General features: G+C 37.6%; 1 protein-coding gene across 1 annotated transcript in view; it reads right to left on the minus strand.

Moving 5' to 3' along the window:
- Window positions 1-1800: 1800 nt before the first annotated feature.
- LOC106172762 (ski oncogene-like) overlaps window positions 1801-21977 on the minus strand; it is a 30321-nt gene continuing 10144 nt past the window's right edge. Inside the window, exons 2-7 of the mRNA XM_086995037.1 lie at window positions 9616-9821; window positions 8124-8216; window positions 7486-7637; window positions 6834-7045; window positions 5127-5327; window positions 1801-3480 (exon numbers count right to left, since the gene is read on the minus strand). Coding sequence (XP_086851163.1) covers window positions 3160-3480; window positions 5127-5327; window positions 6834-7045; window positions 7486-7637; window positions 8124-8216; window positions 9616-9821 — 1185 coding nt within the window. The 3' untranslated portion in view covers window positions 1801-3159. The remainder of the gene's footprint in view (window positions 3481-5126; window positions 5328-6833; window positions 7046-7485; window positions 7638-8123; window positions 8217-9615; window positions 9822-21977) is intronic.

Consider the following 21977-nt stretch of genomic DNA (forward strand, 5'->3'; position numbering starts at 1 on the left):
TGAACCTCCTAGTGACATCACAATGACACGTACACACATTTTGATGAGGTATATCACAACAAAATCAGTGAAACAATGCCACTGTGTTCCCAAACACGTAAGCCACTAGTAGGCCCTTGGGGCAAAAATTATCTAAGTATTCATATATACATAAACATATATACCATGCATACATCGATATACATATTTATACATATATATATCAATATGCATATTGACACATATATATATAAATCACTAAATAAACTGTTCCTAACATGTTCTTTTCAGGGCACTGGACTAGACTACCATGCTTGAGAACTACAAAGACATTTGCCCAATCTTTGCACTTGTTCACACACTATGAAAATCCTTTACTTTAACTATCAGGCAAACAAATTTATCTCACCGGGAGACAATCTGGCTTAAAAACATAACAAGGTCTGGAACACCCTAAAGGTTCAAGAGAACTTACACTGGGCAAACTCTCATGTGTATCCTCTTGTTTACGGATCTTAGAAGACCAAAGAAGCTCATTTTAAAAACATGGATCAAACTTTAGTGCATCATTCACAAATATACATATATATATATATATGCTTGTGTAAATACATACATACACAATTGCAGCTTCACCTAACTGAAACACTAGTAACCAGGTATAGTGCATTATGAACTATAAAGCACTCAGTATGACCTTGACCTAGTTAAAATTAGGTCAAGGCATTATCTCATCTGTTATTTTAGTCTTCACACAGAGTGTAGCCTTCACATCACATGTTTGCTTTAGTGTTGTTCTACTCCATTCACCGGGAACTTTGGGGAAAGTTCAGAGGTCAAGTTCCAAGGTCATTCAACCATTAGACAAACTGTCTCCTTGCCCAACCCAACCCAGGCAAGATCGCCATGACAACCATGGGAAACATGACATTTTAGGTCACTAGGGCCTATATCACAAAACAATGTTAACCCCTAAAAACCGGTTTTAACTTCCAAGGCCAATTTTTAAGGCCATTTTGACCCATTGGACTTTTTTCAAGCCAAAAGTTTACTGATAAAATTTATTATTTTTTAAATTTGAAATTGGCCCCAGTGCCTACACTTCCATGCGCCATCATTAACCCACTGGCCCTAACAATGAGTATTGAGTGCATCAATATGCTCTGAAGGATCTCTTGCTATATGCTAGCTTTAACCAATATTAACAATGGTCAAGCAAGGTACTGAAGGGTACAAGGTATGTACATGCTGTGGACTGATACCGTCTGCTGGTTGAGGTGGCAGTAAAGTACCAGTAACCACACAAAAACAGTGCAAACCTCTGACAAAACTCAGAGAGAGCACGAATAAGATAACTTTTAGTTTATACAAGAATGAATTACATTCTTGCTTTCAGGGGTTCATATTCCACGTAACAAGTTTAACAATGGCAGTGTTTACGTATCATACAAATGACCTTTTTATGTGATGAAAAAAGCTTAGATAACAATTATCTACTAAATGCAGAAAATAAATTTTGCATTAAAAATGGATAGATTATTCTGTGGAAAAAAAAACAACAACAGTTATCTGACAACCTAATTTTTGTATAGATATCAAATACTTTAGCATGGCCACTTAATTTAAAACCAACAAAGGTACTAAGCTTGTTGTCTCAAACATTAAGGCATTTACTCATAAATTTGCATCACCTCAGCTTATTCAATAATTCAACATTCTAAATTTCATCAATTTGAATAACTCACAAAAAAAAAAAAAAAAAAAAAAAAAAAAAATATATATATATATATATATATATATATATATATATATATATATATATATATATATATATATATATATATATCATGTGAAATTTAATTTTCTCCTCTTTTGAAAATAAATCTTTCAGAGCTGTGCCTTACAAAACAATTTTACAGAATCAACCTTCTGATTAAATTTGAATTTGAGTTTTTACAATATGCTATAAGCCAGTGAACAGTAATTGGAGATGTAAACTTTTCACCCCACCACATTCAAACCCCATTTTAGGCAAGCCATCCAGAACACTTCAATGTCTGAACAGTTTTTATGAAAACTGGATAATGCCTTGAGAACTGTACAGCAATATACAGAAAGAGCTACCTGCACTCGTAACTAATTCATGTGAGCTTCTGCTCTGTGTTGAACTGAGCTTTTTTTATACCCTGTGATATTTCATTCATTTTGCAAACTGAAATATTTCCTCGTCTAGGACTTCAATGGTGCAAAACACAACAGAACAAAGGTTCCAATCACTTCAATATGTACACACATGAAGCTAAACCTTGGGCTCTGGTGATAGAGGCTCCTTTCACATTAAACCGCGCAGTTTTCTGGAACAGTTTTTCCATAACACACCTGTTTGACTAATCTTAACATCGTAATTATGCAATAAGGGTTTTTACTCCCTTTTACAAGCCCCCATTGTATGATTCAAAATCAGTTTTGTTAACTGGTCGTAATGAGCATGGGGGCTCCGTTTAGAGGGCTCCCTCGCATAATGGCCAGGCTATCAAATAAGTCAATCTCCCAAACTGGAGTGCTTAAAAAACTGTTCCCATTGATGTGAAGAGGGCCTTGATGAATAGATAAAGAACCAGGCAAAGTGCAATAATATTCTCCTATAGATGGCAGCACAGAGCTGTTATATAGCATATAATAATAGTAGCACCTTGATTATTACTCATGAACACAATGATCCCTGATGTCAAAGGGGGAGGAGGGGGTCTTCAATGCTGACCCACTGATCTCGTACTCCTTAATGTTCTTCAGCTTGGAACTTGCCCCAGAAGTCAAGTCTTTTCATATGAACACCCAAGTGCATTGAAGATGCAGGGGCTGGTATATAGTCCCAAAGGTCATGGCCACTTTGAATAAACCTCCCTTGTGCTAACCATCATCTACACACGGCTAGATGTAGGCCAAGGATATACAAGGGTGACAAGTCTTTCAGTGTGTTAAGTAGTCAGTGTATGTATGCCTGTGAACTCTCTACACCAGGAGAGAGAAAATGAGAAAAAAACACCCGCACGTTCTAAGACAGGACTTCACTGTTCTTGCCATTGTTGTGTCTGCTCTCTCTAGATGCCACATCTCAGAATTTCCCCCCATTCTGGATGTCAACTGCAACCCTTGGTTTTTAACGTTAAAAGTTGCAGACTACTTTGGCGATGTGGATTTATTTCCAAAAGAAAATTTTGAATGAACATAAGAGGAGTCCCTACTGGATTTGTTGATAGGGTTTTCGCTTTTCTGGGAGAATTTCTCCTCGGATTCGAGTCTGCTTAAAACACTTTTTTTGGGTGACATTAACAAGTGGGGGCGAGATGCCAAGTGACTCTTCGTAGTTGACACGTCCTCGTTGTTCCTCCTCTCCTCCATCATGGTGGCGTTTTGCTTGCGGAGGTGTTCCACTTCCTTCTCGGCACACTGTAGCTTCAAAATCATTTCTTCTCTCTCTAGCTTCTGTTTCACTTCATTCTGGAATGAGATATTGCAGGTATTTAGATTAAGAGCACCGTTGGACTATGTATCCAGATTTAGACTGAATTATTTTCATTCTGGAAAAACATGCTCACCAAAAGTATCCCCTGTCCTCACCAGAATAATGAGAAAAACTGGTGAACAATATTCTCTTCCATTTCATCAACCAATAACTAATTGTTGGAAGTAACTATTAGATGACTTTTTAAAATTTTGAACAAACAGTGCAGAAAAAATGTTCATACACCCAAATGCTTTTATATAAACCTAAAATAAAATAATAAGCAAGATAACAATAAAAAAATATATACATATAATAATAATAATAATAATAATAATAATAATAATAATAATAATAATGTGAAAATCGGTCTCAAATTTTGCCAGTGGGAACACCTCCAGATTCATGTGTTAACTGAACCATTCCATTAAGCTGGGCTTTTAATACAAAGAGTGCCAAGAAAGCTTGCTAGAGTTAACAAAACAAATAGATTAATGGAAGACCATCAGACTGCAAAGATAAATTCCGCCTCCAGATCTCTGTAAGTGAAAACTACATATAAACCCTATATAACCCCTTCTAATCCAATAAAAGATATGATTCTCGGAAAAAGCACTGGTTGGCCCTTTTAGCTGACTAACTCGGTCCACTCCGCCTGGGGACCACATGTTTTGCAATGTGCCCCACTTGTCAAAACAAATGCCGCCATCTTAACCGCAGTTGTGTATGGCGCAGGGCATAAGTGCCACAGACCTTTTACGTCACACCAACACATGTGTTTATTTGTACACAGATTTACTGTGCTATTTTGGTTGGCAAGTGGTATGTTTTGATCTTTCCGGGTTCAGGAGGAAAACAGCAACCCTTCCTCGCTTGCTATTTAACCTTAATAACAGAGCGCATTGCTCCAGGTACAATGAAAGTCTTGATAAACTTTCCTATATTTTTCTTAATTTCTGTGACATCTGTATGCAGTAGGATGTGGGGGGACATGAAGGGTCCATTCAAACAGAGCCTAACTTCAAACCGATTTGAGCCAAAAATGCATTATTAGACTACCAACTTAATCAAAACTGGGTTCAAAAATTTGGGAAAACTCTCCAAAAATAAGAAAAAAAATGCCATATAACTCTATCTATACATTGCAGCATAATGACATACAATGAAACATATTTTTTTCCTAAGCCAATGTTTCTTATATCAGTCATGAGCTAGTAACAAAACCTAATAAAAAAGACAACTGCATTAGACACCTAATGCTATGTTTACTGGTTATCAAGGGGTTTTACTTCACAGCTGCTGTCTGCCTCAGAACAAACAGGATTTCTTGGAATTCTACACAAGCTAAGATTCCAGGAAAATGTTTTGCCTAGATAAGTGCATCAAAGAAGTCGATACTGTGGAGAGCTAGCCCAACTATATAGTCTGACAATGGAAAATGGGACTTGCCTTCCTTTTTTGTCATACATTTCAGTTTCATAAGCAGCTCTGTTTCAGTTAAATAAGAAAATATTTCATTTTTTAAACTTATAATTTCAGCCCAGATATAGGTTTTTCTATATATCTAACCACATGACCCTCTCTCTCTCTCTCTCTCTCTCTCTATATATATATATATATATATATATGATCATTTATATACCTTGGATGGATCAAAATTTTCTTGTTGCTGCTGTCTCAAAAAGCTGATCTCTTGTTGGAGTTCTTCTTCTCGAGCTTTAGCCATTTCCCATGCTTTAGCAAGCTCCTCTTGAGTTGCTTGCAGCTCTTTGTGCAGGCTTTTCTTTGCTGCAGACAATTCTCGGAGTTTTTGTTTGTTGGACAGTCTCAGGAATTCCAGCTCCTTAAATGGACGAAATATATTTCAGGAGGTTTTACTTTTATCTTTTTCAATTACTGCCATATACACAATATTTGAGATTTGTGACATGCATAAGCAGCTTATGATCACGTCAAAACCAACGTTACAAATATCCATGTCATAATGGGTCAATAATTCAGAGCAAAAATTCAATTTGGCTACATTTTTTTGCCATTCAACCAAAACCAATGCAAATTACAATTGAAAAATATTGGCAACACTCTTAATTAGACTTAACCATGCTGATTTAAAGTTAGCGATGATTAACTTGGCAAATGTAGTGAAACCACTCCCCACCCTCTACCCAATTGGTCAAAAATGTGGTACTTTACAAACTGATGATTTTTTCAGCAATTTAATGTTGGAGACAAAAAGGGGATTTACAGTAGCATGACGTAGAGGTTGCACATTCAGTCACACATTTCCTTTTTCTTTTCTGCAAAACAACTCTTTTTCTGCAAAACAACTAACTAGAATTTGTTGGAAATATGTCTTTGACGTCATATTCATTTTTACCTGTGGGCTAAAGACTTGCAATATGCATGTTACACCCTTAAAGAGAGAAAAGAAAGGAATTTTCTTGGAAACTAATTATCACCTTTATCACACAGGAAAATGATGACCTATAACTTATAGTATAAACCCAATTTTTCATTTTCCAACTGCTAATTTCACCTATGTTAGTTTTACTGTTCACTAGTCTCAAGAATGGCTGAAAAAATGAGAAAGTTTGTAATTTGTCTATGATTTTGAATTTGTTATATCTTGGTGGCTGAAGAAAAAGGGTTGTAATTTTCAAGAAAATAACACCCATTGTAAGCTTTAAAGTAGTCTAAGAGCATATTCAGAACAAATGATCCTCAACACGTGCTGTCGCTGTAGGGTCCTACCAATTCAATTTCAGAGCTGAGATTTGATCCATTTAATGGCAAGTGGGGAGGCGGGGAGACCATCAGGAAATGAGTGGCATTGCTTTTTAAGTGGGGTCAGCCATATTTAGAAGGCAGATCAGTAAGTCCACGGATCACCTGTTCTGAATGCACTATAAGTATAATGTAGTGTTTAGTACAGAAGAACTTAGGGCGTATTCCCAGACATTTAGATCGATCTATCCCCGTGGGGAGTCTCACTAGATAACTGTCAGATAATCTGGCTTAAATGTCCGTCCCGCCTACTACAAGCTGTAAGGGGGTAATTAACTTTCGTGCCCGCTCGGCTGACAGCTATTTAGCGTGAACCCCCAGGGAGTTAGGTCGATCTAGTTTGGATCGATCTAATCTCTGGGAATGGGGTCTTAGATTCCTAAGGCTTTTTTTGGTCATTTTTGGTGTAATTAGTCATGTGTAAGCCTTAAACCAAATGAAAGACCATATAAATGATTAGTTTTTGGGAAACAGGGTTGATTTTGGGAAACCAAGTAATTGTTATCCTATGGTTTTCCTTTTTTTATATATTAAACATTTAAAACTGTGTGATAAAATAAGTTACCTGTTGAAGTCTCTTTTTGCTCTCCAATGCAGAACTAAAATCAGTCTCCATCTTTTTATGTATCTCCTCAAACTCTTCTAAATACTTTTCTTTATTGGTGACTTCCCCATCCAGCGCCTTCTTCATCATTTCTACCTCCCTCTCTAAAGAGCTCTCAAATGTTTCCATTGTGGTCACTCGCCTGTCCCCAGTCTCTGTTGGGGTTGATGGCTCTATTTGTGAAGATAAAGTAGTCTTTTTATTGAAATATTAATAATTGAATGTTTAATTCTAGTCCCAATTTTACTGTTCAGATTCTAGCTAATTATGCCTAAAATGATGTTTCATAAAATTAGGTAAAAAAAATAACCTTTTGGGGTTAGTTTTTCAAAATGAATTATCATGATCTACATTTTTTAATTTTATTCACAGATTCCAAAGTGGGACATTTCTTTGTTTCTTTTAAAATAATAATAATATATGTTACTTTGCATCTCCAAACCCCCCAACAAGAAGTTAAAAGATAATAAATGAGAAAACAGAAAATGGTTTAAAAAATGTAACTTAAAAAGACACCTATTCACTACTGGGAGTCTGCATTTAAACCTTTTTGTCACAACACTGAGTTACAAAAAAAATTCATAAAATCATTCACAGCTCTTGTACTACTCACCTGAAACTGCTGAGTCATCAGTATCTGTTGTTGACAGGGCCAGATCTCCATCTTTTTCTTCTTCTTTTACCAGTTTTTCTTCCCCCTCTTCGTCTTCCTTTTTCTTGGCCAGGGGTGCCAAGGACACATTGGGGGCAAAGTGGGGCTCATACCTGATCAGATATTAAGGAATTTTAAAGGAATTTTGCCCCATCAGTAGGTTTCAAGTTTTTTAAAATGCATTTTTAATGTTTATTGGGTAAACCTACTATATGGCCCTTTCCACAGGAAAATGCAGTTTTTTTATTTATTTATTTACTTATCATGCATTGCTCAAAAGATGCCAATGCACTTTTTCAAATTCATATCTACTTCAACTAGACAGTAAATGAAAATTCTCATCACTTGCTCATTTTTCAACAGTCTTGTTATTTGCACAAGACAGCAAATCTGGCAATATCACTGATGACACGATGAACAAAAAATCAAATATATTTTCCATAAAGAAGAAAGGGTAATACAACTAAAACTTCATTGTAGCCAAAAACAGACAGCATCATATTCCTAGACATACTGTGTTTGCATATAGCAGCATGACATGAATGTAAATCTTATTACACTATGTGGCTCAGACACAACACATAAATTATCCTCCTTACCTGCCCGACTGGTAGTGCGGCACCACTCTCTCTGGGTTCAGCAATATTGGTGGCCCCGTGTGGAGATAAGATGGCAGCGCAGCCCTCACTCCACTGAAAGGCACAAAAACAAAATTGATACTTATTTGCAAAAATAATTTTAAAAAATAAAAGGCAGTATGTAAGCTAGAGCATAAATGCTGAAAACGGGTTTGGTTAAGTATAAGCTTCTTTCTTTCAAACTAAAAACATTTATTAACTTCAAACATACAAATTCAACATACCCTTCCCTGATTTTAATCAAATCCCCATTTTAATCCAAATCAATGATATATTGCTGCACATGTTCACACATTTTATTTATTTATTTTTTGCCCTAAACCAAATATAACTTTGCATGCTGGAAAAAAACCACATCACTGCCTTAACCAAAAGTAACAAACAGCACTCCATTGATTTTTCACCTTCACATTTCCCACATACATCAAACGGACATGAGCCCCTTTTAACAATACGAAGAAGTCATTGAACTCAGCAGAATGTAAGGTCAAGGATTCAGTGATTTTTCTTGGCATCTAGAAAATCAGACAAAATCGTCTGAAATCAGAACAACGCCTTCTTCAGGGCATCGTGAAATTTGTGTGCCAAGATGCCAACTTCAGTCAAAACAATGAGTCTAAAGACATAATAAATACAGACTCCTTATCTTAAAAGAGAGTTATAAAACAGTAATTGAAATGTCATGGGCAAACAGTCTGGAGAGGCAAGAATATTGACAAGGCAAAACATTTTGATAAAAAAGCACAGCCAGTACCAAATGAAACAATTTTCCTCCCTTTTTTTAAACACAGTAATTACCTGCAAATTTTAAACAGTTTCTTCCAATCATTTTATAATTTGGAAATTTCTAAGCACATAACAGTACACAAGGAGTCGTGACAGCAGTGTCAACATTCTACATTCATTCTGTAACAAAATATCTCCAATACTTTAACAGTACATCGCCTCCAGTACTTTTATAATACACAAAGAGACACACTAAAGTAGTGTCAATGTTCTGTCTGTGCTATGGTTGTGCATAACGTCTCCTGTGCTATAAAAGTACATAGGGGGCCATTAGCCAAACATCATTATCCATTCATGCTGCAATGCCTCATTCTGTGATTTCCTTGTCCTTTTTATTGTCAGAGTCCTGCCGAGGCTATTTAATGCAACATGGATGAGTCCTGCACCCCATATCCTTGTATAACCTTTTCAATTTATATCCTGTTAGCTGTGATTAAGAACATGCAAGTTCCCAGGTTTCAATTATGTTAATATCCTCCTTTTCAGTATTGACTGGTAGTTTTACATGTTTGTGCGCAAAAATATCATGTGAACATGTGTATGGAGTTACTCAGATGTATTCAAGGATACACATGGACAAACTTGAAAAAGACATAACTGCTCGAGAGAGAGAGAGAGAGAGAGAGAGAATGAAAGTTTTTGACACTTTAGGTTCTTAAAAGCTTACCTCTCCCTCATCAGTGCTGGTGGAGCAGGCAGTCCCTTTCCCTCTTTCAACAAGTTCAGAACGTTGGGGGACCATGGCCTGAATGCAGACATGTGTCCAGGATGGCGGACATCTGTCCACGACGATGACAGACCAACCTCCTGGCTTGGGCTGACAATTTCTTCATCATACTTTGTCTTTTTGGCCTCTTTCTCCTCGGACAACCCCTGTTGAGAACAAAAAAATAAATAAAAATATAGGCATGAAATTTAATCAACCTATATACAACAGAATTTTTCCTAGTTTGTATAGAAATTTATTTCAAAAACCTATGTCCTACAGATGTCACCTTACACTAGAAAAACTATGACCCCATTCCCAGAGATTAGATCGATCCAACTAGATCGACCTAACTCCCTGGGGGTTCACGCTAAATAGCTGTCAGCCGAGCAGGCATGAAAGTACCCCCTTACAGCTTCTAGTAAGCGGGACGGACATTCAAGCCGGATTATCTGACAGTAATCTAGTGAGACTCCCCACGGGGATAGATCGATCTTAAATCTATGGGAATGCGCCCTATGGCTCACAGACGTTACCTTACTATGCTAAAACAACCTTATTTCCAAGAGACAGTGCCTTATGTTAAAACAGGCTACATCTAACATATACTAGAGACAGTGCCATAGGCTAAAACAACCCTTGTCCCATACAGTACTGGCCCTGTGATTAGTTTTCAACCTGTCTAGGTCCATAAGTGTCTGAACATGATAAACATGCTTATTAATTACATATTATATTAACCACAATATAATGTTCCATCCATTTGCAGACGGAATGGCGAAGCAGTACTTTCACTGGAGGAACTGAGCAAATAAGTTCAAAGATTGAGGAAAATTGAATAGTTACTAAAAAGAAATTCCAAATGCTTTTCTAGTATGTTTCTAGAAAGTTACATACATGAAGGCCCTAGATAACATGTTTAATTCAAAATCTGATCTCAAAGGTGTTGATGTTGATATTACAGTGGGGGTGGGGGTGGGGGTGGGGGGTGATCAAGGCCCTTAGATGAAGGGTCAAAACATCATGGCACATGTGTAGAATAAAAACTCTTTTATATTCAAGTCTTTTAAAAACAATTTCTTATGTTATCAAGTTCGAAGGAACATGTAGAAAACCCCATCAACATTCACCAGGGTTCAGCAGTGAATGTAGCTGTGTGTCTATCATAACATATACTGAATGGACATCTATAGATATATTCATACTAGCAAATCAATTTGGTTACCGAGATGTTGACCCATTAAGGACCTAAAACGGTTTGGTTCTGTAACCGGTATAAACACAGTTTATGAAAGTGTCTCCATAGTTCTGAGTATAATGGGAGTTTAAGCTGGTAGCGAGATTAATTCAGACAGCAGCACTGTGCTTCGCCATTGATCCTTGTCAAATGACAGACAGAACATTCGTTTGCCTCTGTAAAATCAATACTCCGGCGACAGATGGGAAGCGAAGGATCATGGTTGTCGTCTGCAACTGGGCTATCAACGTATGTGGTGTCTAGGATCTTTAGTGTATGATCTGTGGAGCAGAAGTTGTTGAAAAGATGGCACAATATTTTCGTTTTCTCAGTAAATATGTTGGCCACTGTGTGGTGATATAGCTTAATGTACCAGCTTCATCTGTCTATCCAAGTATGGCAATTAATATGCATGCCGATTTATAGCTTGGTTGAGACACAAAAGACCAATTTATCAAACTTCCACTTTTTGAGCAAACCTTCCAGCACTGGTTGAATACAAAGTTAAATCACAGTAGGGGGGGGGGGGGGGTAGACGATAAACAATACGGTATTGATAGTGCTCTAGATTTCTTCCTGGTAATAAACTTCTGGGACAAAGACCTTTTCTTCTCTAGCCTGATAAAATCCAGGAATCAAATCAAACTTTGCCTTGTTCATTAAAAACAAGTATCTGAAAGGTAACCTGCTATGAATTTCATAATAAGGAACAGAAGCATGTAACTTTAATCTAGGTAACCACATTCTTTAAATAGTAATACAATTCTATTTATGTGAAGAAAACACTTGGTTCACCTTTCATCATGCAAAATGTCAAGATTGCCCCAGATATAGCAACAGAAAAATAGTCTTTACTTTATAGACATTTATATGTTGTAAGGGACCTTCAAATGCAATAAACAGGATATAAAAATTCACTTTTTCTTTCCTTGCTTGCCTCAGCACTTAAAAAGTTGTCATACTACGTTCAGCTGCCCAATGTAGTAAATAAAACAAACCAACTGTAATAATTTCCTCCAACCCTTGGGCCTTGTTTTGCTCAGTCTTGGTAAACTTTACGTCTATTCTACAATTCCCCCTTACTCTTCCCACTTGTTGTGAACAGCTTCTGTAATCTTAGTCTATTTTGAGTCAAGGGTTATCTGGTAATGCACTTGGAAATCTCCCCCTCAGGCAGCTTCACCCCTCTTCCCTGTCCCTCCCTTAATCAATGTACACAAAGGTCAGTCAGTTCACAAAACAGACACACTACAATCAGCTAGGAAATCAGCTCGTTAATGCCACAAATCTTCGGTCAGTTGGTGCAGTTAAAGAGTGAAAGAAAAGCGAGTGTATTGATTGACTAGTAAATCGTGCGGGTATAATTTGCTGCATTCCGCTTTTCTTATAGCTGGAGGAGGAGGAGGCACTGTTGAAGCGCAAGAAATAAAATTGAGTTGGCGCAGCACACTGGGTATTTCTCATTCCTTTCTGCCTTCCCAGAATTCCATGGGCTCTCCAAATGCTGACAGGTACTACATCGAATTGAAGACTTACTTCGGCAAAAAACACAATTATTTGCCATTATATTCTTATATATGATTTAGTAAAAAAAAACTAAAAAATGTAAATGGAAAAGTTTTTTACTGTATGTCACTTAGTTCTCAGAAATATGGTTATTTGCTTGAAGTCATCCTATTGTTACTTCTCAGGGCTTGACATAAAGGGTGGCCCACTGGCCCTGGGCAACTGAAAACCAACCTAGCGCCATTGAATCGAGGGGGTCACTGGCCCAAAAACCAAGTAAAATGTCATGTGTCAAATCATCCTTGCAATATTTACCCATATCGTGGGCCAGTATCGAAAAAAGTTGAGTGTCAAGCACTGCTTCTATACTGATTAATAACTCACACAGTATATGGGTACTATTCACATAATAATAAATATGTCAACAATATCCCAATGGGGGACTTCTGCCAAAAATTTATCAATTATTAAGCTAAGCAAACATTTTCTCCAAACTTTCCAAATAAATTTTACATTATATACACTCAAAACAACCAATCATCAATAAACAAAATCAATCAATCATTCAACCAATAAATCGATCATCACTTTAAGTGGTCTTGGTTTACCCTCAGATGTAACCCAGTGTATAGGTTCTCCACAACTGTCCTATACCATAAGGAAAAAAAATTGCAGTGCAGCATTTTACCAATAAAAATGGGACGTCAAATGAACTCTTCATCGCCAAGCCGACTCTAGTCAGCTTGTAAATGCAGCAGACCCTTTGAACTATTTGCAGCATGGCTGAGAGCCAAAATGTAATCCCATTTCCAGCCCAGCCTGCCTCGATATCTATGTTTAGCGTCTGTCCGCCCATATATATTATATTTTTTTCATCAGAGCACAACAGAAAAATCCTCACTCAATCAACCTATTTTGAAGCAGTTTTCCACATGGGCCATACACACAACTCACACACAGATGATAAAAAGTGCGTGCACTACAAGTAGCAATTATTTCATCCACTTGAGATAAATCGGGACAGATGATGGCACACAAGAGGCTGATATCCAATTTGCCGTGTGCATTCTTTGTCATATGGTTTGTGCAGCAACCCATCTTGGGCACCCCGTGATTTAGAAGTTTTTTTTTTCTTCATGTGGAAGCAACCAATGTTATACACCCTGACGTTGTGGAGTTAAGACTTCTTATCCGAAACACATCCCCATAAAGGAAATAAACTTAGCCTAATTACTTCTTATTATAACAAGTGAGATTTCATGGGAATTGGGGGAGAGTAGCGACAGAAATTCAGATTTAATAGAACATGTTATTTCAACTTCTGTTTCTTCCCTTTGAATAGATTTAAATGACTTACTAGACTTAAATCCAAAATCCTTGTTATAAAAATCAATAAATATGAAAAAGAAGAGTCTGCCTTCAACCAGGTATGCATCAGAGAATAGGTGAATGAGGGCCCTTAGTGGCCTTGAATGATACGATTTTTACGATCTCACATAACAAAAGTATCAGATATTGTGTTATCCATGTTCAGAAAATATTTTCTTAATACACAGGAGACCTCATTTCAAAACAGGGTCAAGCATGCCACTAACAATGACAGTTGGGGCTTCTTTTGTTATGTCTGTCAAAGTTATGCAAATATTATTCAGTGAAAAGAGAAAAAAAGTTGTTCATGGTAGTAAATGTCAATTACAACTTGGAGGGAATCGCCGACTGTTTCTTTGATCGTCTCACGTGCTGATCTTGGCCAACCTCGAAATATAATGATTTATTCAGCTTGCTCCGATAATGGGGCTTTGTTCCTCCATCGCACTTAAATGGTTTATCCTTAAAGTATTTAAGACAATGTTATTGATGTCACATTGGTCCAACTGGTTTCCATGGTTACCACATACGTCTGCTGTCTGCATTGTTTTTAATGGATGTTGTGCCATACAGCTAGAGAGTTGCTTCAAAAATACCTTTCTGCATTCTACTTTCATCAATAATTCTAAAACAATGGTTTCATCCAGTACAAATATATTTTTATGTGTGGGGTGGGGGGTTAGTCCACCCATTAGACGTTTTCAACATATAAAGCTAAGACGGAAATTCACTGCATTTCTGGCGCCCCTGACACCTCCAAAAATCACACAGTCTACAGATGGCCTGGTATCTTACATATAATCTGACACAACTTCTGCCAAGTTAAAGTATGTTCACTGCTGCCAGTGGCTAAATATAAAAGGTGGTTGTCCTGTCGTAACCTTTACTGTGGAGCAGACCAGACGTGACCTGTTACAACCTCTCCATAGTCATGTTGTGCAAACAATTGCTGTCTGTGAAGCTGGCAGGAGGTTATCTGCCAAACAACCAAGCAAAAACTGCCCTACAGCCAGCACTTTGAAAAAGGAGGCCATTTTCCTGAAAAAAAATTGCTCCTATCTTCCTCCTTTGTTGTTCTTACTTAAGGAACGGAATAAGCCCAATTTTGATTCAGAGGGAACCTTTTTGAAGCCAAAAGGAAGACTTGCACCATCTCCCCCCCCCCCCCCCCCAACATGCCTACACCCATTGCCTGAAAAACATATTTTGCAAAAGGACCAAGGTTTAAAAAATCTTGCCATTGCTTCACCCTCAAATATAAAAGAATAGACACAGACAATTTTACAATAATATGTGTTGCACAGGGATGGAAAAATCGGGCCCAGTGTTCCTCCTGTGGACCCCTTCTCTGGATCCTACATTGCAATATGCATGGCCATCTTGATTTATAATTAAACACTGCTCCATTTTCTGTTACTTATTATTTATCAGAGGTATCGGACATAACAAACGGGGCAGGCTTGTATCCAGCAATATCTCTTATTATACACACACACACACACACATTTATAGTCTTTGCCCTTATTAATATATAATATATGACATGACATCAATAGCAGTTGAAATACGCTTTTTATTGTCATGCAACATGTTGTTTTTTCTCGATTTGTTAGGAAGATAACCATGTTCCTGACGTCCTCCTGTTCTCATCAATAACTGATAGCACCAATTTCCAAGGGATACTACATTTGACGTCAACAGGTGAGTGAGCTGAGGATATTCACCCACATCCATGATATTACCAACCAATATTTCATTAAGCAGGTTGTCTGGTTCAGGTAATTTTCTTTGAGAGAAGTCTTAGTAAGGCCCTGTTTCTATGTAATCTTATTGAGCAGATTTCAGTTCAGAAAACTGTCTGCACGAAGCAGAGTGAGCCAATGAGAGCCTTCTGAGAAGATATCTCGAAACAATTACCGTCCTTTTGAGAGAGGGGCATCAAGAAAATGACATTTTAGTCTTTTGGACACACTTAAACACAGGGGACAATGAAGCAAACAATGTATAAAATTATTTTAAATTAACATTTAATTCAACTAAAATTTTTTAATAAGTCGTGTTTCAATTCAGACAGAGTAGAAACTTAGGATATAGACCATCTCAAAAGCCACCCAGATTTGATAACTTCCCCACAGGAAGCAAATCGAACCTGCAATTACAAATCTTTACCAAAAATGAGAGAGACAGAGAGTAGAGTATAGTATGTGCATGTCTGTTATCATGACATAAAACTTTAAAACTGGCCAACTCCATTTTGACTGGAAATATGACGTCAGTTGACTGCTTGGATGAGAGTACCCAGTTGAGAATGTTCATTTATTTTATATGACCATCTTGCCATCAATTTATAATTATAATTGTGTTTGTATACATGCGCATGCAACCCAAAACCTTGTTTTCTGTCCTGAACCCAGATGGCAGGTCATCATAACATATACCACGAATAATGCGAAATTGTGACTTTTCTGTCATAACAGCATTGTGGCTGCCATCAATTCCTTGCAACTATTTTCATCTCAAGGATTAACATTAAATGGATTCGCTATGACATTTCCTTGGCATTTATGTCACATAACATTACTATTTTACTGATGTTACTTTGGCTGACTTCTTGGAAATTGTGGACTCTTTTAAGTCAAACGTGTATTACCTTCTATAGAAGCATGTGATCACAGGCAGTAATTTACCTGCCTAGAGACAGAATAATCTAAATAACTGTTTGAAACTTCGAATACTGTCTCATTAACTGAATTAAGATTCAAATGGATTGAAGTACTGTTCCTCTTCTTTCTGCAAACTGGCGGTTTTTTATTGTATTTTATTAACAAGTGAAAAAAAACAACAATTGAATGCTTAATATACTCGTGAATAGGAAACTTTGAAACTTCCTAGAATACAGCTATCTTGCACTGAGGCAGAAATCAATACGTCGACTCTTGAATACATTCTGAAACACAACCTATACGTCATTTACGCTTATCTCTATTAAATCAATATCATGAATCCTAACACAAGAAGAAGCCCCTGTTTTGCCTACATTTTGAACAAGGAAGGTTTTTTGACACAAAATTTTGAAAATCAATTTATTTTCAGTGCAAGAGAGTTTCATGCATGGAGAGAAGTATCTTAGTGGAAATCATTCCATTGACAGTATGTTAATGGTAGAGATAGCTATAGAACATAATGCAACAAACAAACAAACCAATAAACAAACAAGCAACCCCCCCCCCAAAAAAAATCTAATTTTTGACCTCTAATTCTATGATTTGGCGGGGGGGGGGGGGGGGGGGTCACTGGACTGTAAATCCTGTTTAATTAAAAAGAGGACATTAAAAGCAATCCAGTTTCTAAAGCTCAAATTAAAAACACTCTGTTGTAATATCTATGAAGTATCGGATGTCTCTAACAAAAACTCATTTTTAAATTCTGACTTTCTTCCTGAAAAACACTCTGTTGTTATATTTATGAGGTATTGGGTGTCTAACAAAAACTCATTAAATTTCGACTTTCTTTCCTGAAAAACAGTAGTGGGTGCCAGCTGTCCTGGCTACGATTACATAATACAGCCAGACAGCCCCTATTTCAATGATGATGCTCTAACAGGTGATGCATATATTGATGTCAGCAGGCTCCCAGCAAAAAAAAAAGAAAAAAAAAAAAACTTTGGCAGCATTTTAGCGGCAATGGCATAGCCTGTAAAAGATGCACATATACACATGCATGCAGGCAAGCACTTGGTTTTGGAGTGGATATCCACATTCTTGAAAAAAAAAACATAAATGTAATAGGCAAAGATCAGGGCCAACATGAAAACAATAAATGTTTTTAGAACTTTTCAAAATATTTTAAGGAAAAAAAATGCATTATTTCACCCAGATGGTGGAATACCCTAAAAATTCTCACTGTGCCTTGATTTCCAAAATCTTTTGTTACAAAATTCATCTTTTAGTCCTGGGAAACTGGGTTATTCTGATTTTCAGTTTAAACCCCTTCTCTTCAGAACATCAATCAAGCTTTCCCCCCAAAACATGTCAAACATATCAAGTGAATGAAGCAGCATTTCTTACATAACTTCTAGCTTAAGTCTCATTCAGGTCACCTAGGGGTCAGCAACGAGCCACAGAAAAAGAATGTCATTATGTGAAAGGGGCCACATAAAAACTGACCAATAGATCACCAGTGGTGATGCTTAATACATAATATCAAGCTGGCCAGTATGTTACATCACTGGCAGTTAGCCTCATTCAGTTGACCAGTATAATAAGTAGAAGTTAAACAGCGATATCAGCATATCAGAGAGGAGTGGCTCGATTGTAGAAGGACCAGTATGTACGACCACATTCAGATTCCCATATTGTATTAGCTGGGTTTGTCCAACTCTGTGGAATCAGTATTAGCTGGGTTTGTCCAACTCTGTGGAATCAGTGGAATCAGCTTAATTGTCTGACAGAACTCCCCGAACTGCTAGGGGGTTATTAACTACTGTGTGCTAATTGAGCTGATTCCACTGATTGCACTTTAAGGAAGATCCCCTACAAAGTTGGATCGACTCAGCTAGCATAATGTATTAATCTGAGTACACCCAAAGGATTGGCCAGTCTGCATATAGTTAATATAATCTATCCAGAGCTGATATCAATAAAACTGACAATATATGACAAAGAGAGAATTTGACTTTTACCTGGTGTGTACTTCATTTTAAATGAAAAAAAAATTAATATATAACTGGTCAGTACACCTGACCAGTTATATATCCATGCATAAAAAATCACCATCAATATCATCATCTCTGAAATTATAAAGTACCACTGCACTCCTGAATCCAAAATGAAACGGAGCATAAACTATTCCCAGTCACCCACCACAAAGACTGACCACAGACACCAAGTCTGAGTTATGAGTGCAAACAGCCATTACAGCCGCCATGTTATTTATGGGGCCGTAGCGATAGTCCGAAGGTTCAATAGTCCGAAGGTTCATTGGTCCGAATGTTCACTATAGAACCTTCGGACCAATGAACCCTTGATTAAAAAATCGATAAAAATGTTACCACTTTTCGGACCAATGAACCTTCGGACCAATGAACCTTCGGACTATCGAGACGCCCCCTTATTTATAAGTCTCCGGGACGCTGCCTCAGTTTCATAACACTTTCATCTCAGGGACAGACTTAGATTGATCGATCATGGCTAGTTCCTTCAACACTGGACATGGGTCAATAAAGGCTGAATAAATTATGACACTATGGACTGGCCAGAGTACACACAATGGCCTGCTTTGACACAGCTCTCCCCATGAGGGCAGCCCGTCAATCCGACACTGACCAGTTGTAGATTGATCTAGTCAGTAGAAGAATGCTGGTTTTGAGATGATGGCGACATTGATTAATAAGAGGTAGCAACATGCCGCAGCTGTGCTCTAGCTAATGTCCCATCTAAATAGAGAATTAGTATTAAAGCCCAATCTTGGGTAGCGCTGGCAGTTTTTTTCTCTTATAGCCAAGTCGCTACTTTTTCATCACTTTTTTCTCCAAATGGCTAAATTTGACTAAAACAAGTCAAAATAGACCAGTTTTGTTTGGCCAACTTCAGTCAGTTTTAGCATTCTGCTAAATTGGCAAGTGTAAGCGCGCTACCCCAGCCAATGGTTTACCTTCACATTTGGCTCCACATTATGTTGAACTATAGGAAAAAACCAACTGGATTTATCAAAGGTATTTGCTGCACACATTTGAAAATGCTGCAGAGGCATATTTTCTAAGTAAAGAATTGATTAGGTTAAATTATTGAAGCTATCTGAAACTAAAATTATACAATTAAGATAGATCGGCTGCCTGGATATCCATGCGAAACAGAATAATAGATGAGACGTCATGAAGTAATGAACTTCCTTAAACTTAAATTTCCCCTTTATGCATTAACATTAAGCAAGTTTCAGTTTTTACTCATTAAGATCTAGTGATTACAGTAAACCTTTCATTGGTTGAACCACAGCAGGAGGTCGATATCTCAAAAGTCTGAAGCTTTTTTTTTTTTTTTGATAAATGATTGACAACAACCCAACAGAATTGTAAAATAGTTTTAACAAAATGACTTTATGACTTAAATAAGAATAAGAAAAGGAGGGGGGGTGGGGGGGGGGGGGAAGGAGGAGAGGGGAGATCTAGTACAGGTGTTCACAACATTTAACACCTGCTCTAAAGACCACCTCCAGCCATTTAAATAACAAGGCTCCAAGAGCAGACTGGGATGTTACATAAGCCCTCTCCAGTCTGTTTGTCCTGATATACTCATATCAGCTGTTAATGCCACACTGTGTGGCTCAGGGTCGGGCTGACCAATACTGGTCTCCTTTCATCTTTTGATAATTATACTGGTCAAAGGTCGGAGTTGGGTTTCCTATGAGGATTCCTAAGCAGGGAAGGGTGGTGTTGGTGGGGGTTTACTGGGGTTTGAAGAGGGTCAAAAACTTCTGCAGCACACTGTGTTTAACACTTCTATAAGTATTTGAACACCCAAGTACTGTTACTCTATGTTGTCAAGGGAAAATAATTTTTGTCGAAGAAGCAGCTGTTTTAATCACCCCAGTTGGTTTCACATTTACCTCCTTTGTGTGTGTGTGTGTGTGTGTGTGAGAGAGAGAGAGAGAGAGAGAGAGTTGATAATGGCTATAGTATATCCAGCTGCTTTCAGCAGCCCTACCTGGTGCAGTATGGCATTATGATTGCACCACCCCTCATTAAGTTAAACCCCGCCAGGATTGCAATCAACATGTCTAGCCGCCTCTTAGTGGATTTGAAGGTCTGACAAAGACACAGTGCAGGTGTAGCAGACTGGAGTTTGTAAAGCTCAGACCATGGTATTAACACACAATGGGCAGGTTATGTAAGAGCAAATGTTCCATCATGGTGTAGTTTTACCTGGGCTCATATAAACTCCCCCTCTGGGGACTGAATAGAATTTTGTGCTCCCTTCTCTCTCTCTCTCTCTCTCTCTCTCTCTCTCTCTCTCTCACAAGACACTTTTATCAGGGAATGAAGCTACAGAAATTATCACATTTTAACTTAGAATACATAACATGTTTATAGCTAATGGAATTTTTTGCCGAAGAAAGAACATCTCCCTCCCTCTCTCTCTCTTTTTGTTTCGAAATGCCAGGCCCTTGGAATCCAGGCTTCCTGAAAAACCTAAGAACCTTCCCTTACCCCGGCTTTATCCCCATAAATGATAAATGTCGTGCCAGACAATACTCGTCTGCTCATCTTTGCCAGTATGGCGCCAGTGCATGTTGATACACATTAAAAGTCAGAACTACACAGACACCTTTTGTTTTCACCAAGCACATGGCCATGATGTGAAACCATAACATAACATTTCCACATAAGGTTTGTCTAGACAAAGCAGTAACCGCATCAGGCAGAAACGACACCAGGTTTTTTCTTAATTTTTTTTCTTAAAAAGGAAACTAGTGCAGAAAGAGCTAATTTGAATGATGCAATTTTCCTTATTGTTGAAAACTGTTTCACCAATGATATATAATTATAACTGAAACACGAGTTGTAAACAGATCTCATCTCTTCTTGCCTCAGAACAAAAACAAAAACATTCGAAATGCGTGCCCATGGTCAATTCAGAGCTTGAATCTTTACCCCCAACTCTAAATGGGTCAAATGAACACTGTATGGAACAAACTCGTCCTCTTCTGCCTTTCAAAAAATAAAAACACCATGGAAATCTGCCAAGGGTCACAGCTGTCACAGGTCCCTTGTCTGCGCAGACAAGCGCAGACAAGCGTTTACAGTAACCTAGTTCAGTGAACTGAGAGAAGACTTCCATATATGATAATTATTAAACACAAACTGAAAATAACTTCATACCTTTATCTTGCGGGTAACCTGGACGTCAGGCTTGCTGCAGGCTAAACGGTATGAAATTATATTCAGCTTATGCTAAATAATAATCATATATGATCCAACTACCAAGCTTGTGAACATTTTTGCTTATTATAGAAGAAAACTTGTACATATCCAAAGATGTTATGTGACTATGGTGCTGTATGGCTTATCCGGGTTAAGGGGTGTTTTTTGTGAGACGCAAGTACCTTCTGTCATTTGGTATATCAAATAATAAACCGCAACCCTCTTTATACATATGCCTTATACACCTCCAGCGTTAGTGAGAGGTGTTTTGGCCCATATTGCTAAGGTGACAGT

Source organism: Lingula anatina, chromosome 9, assembly GCF_051362555.1.
Source record: "Lingula anatina isolate TDL-2025a chromosome 9, LinAna3.0, whole genome shotgun sequence".
Lineage (NCBI taxonomy): Eukaryota > Metazoa > Brachiopoda > Lingulata > Lingulida > Lingulidae > Lingula > Lingula anatina.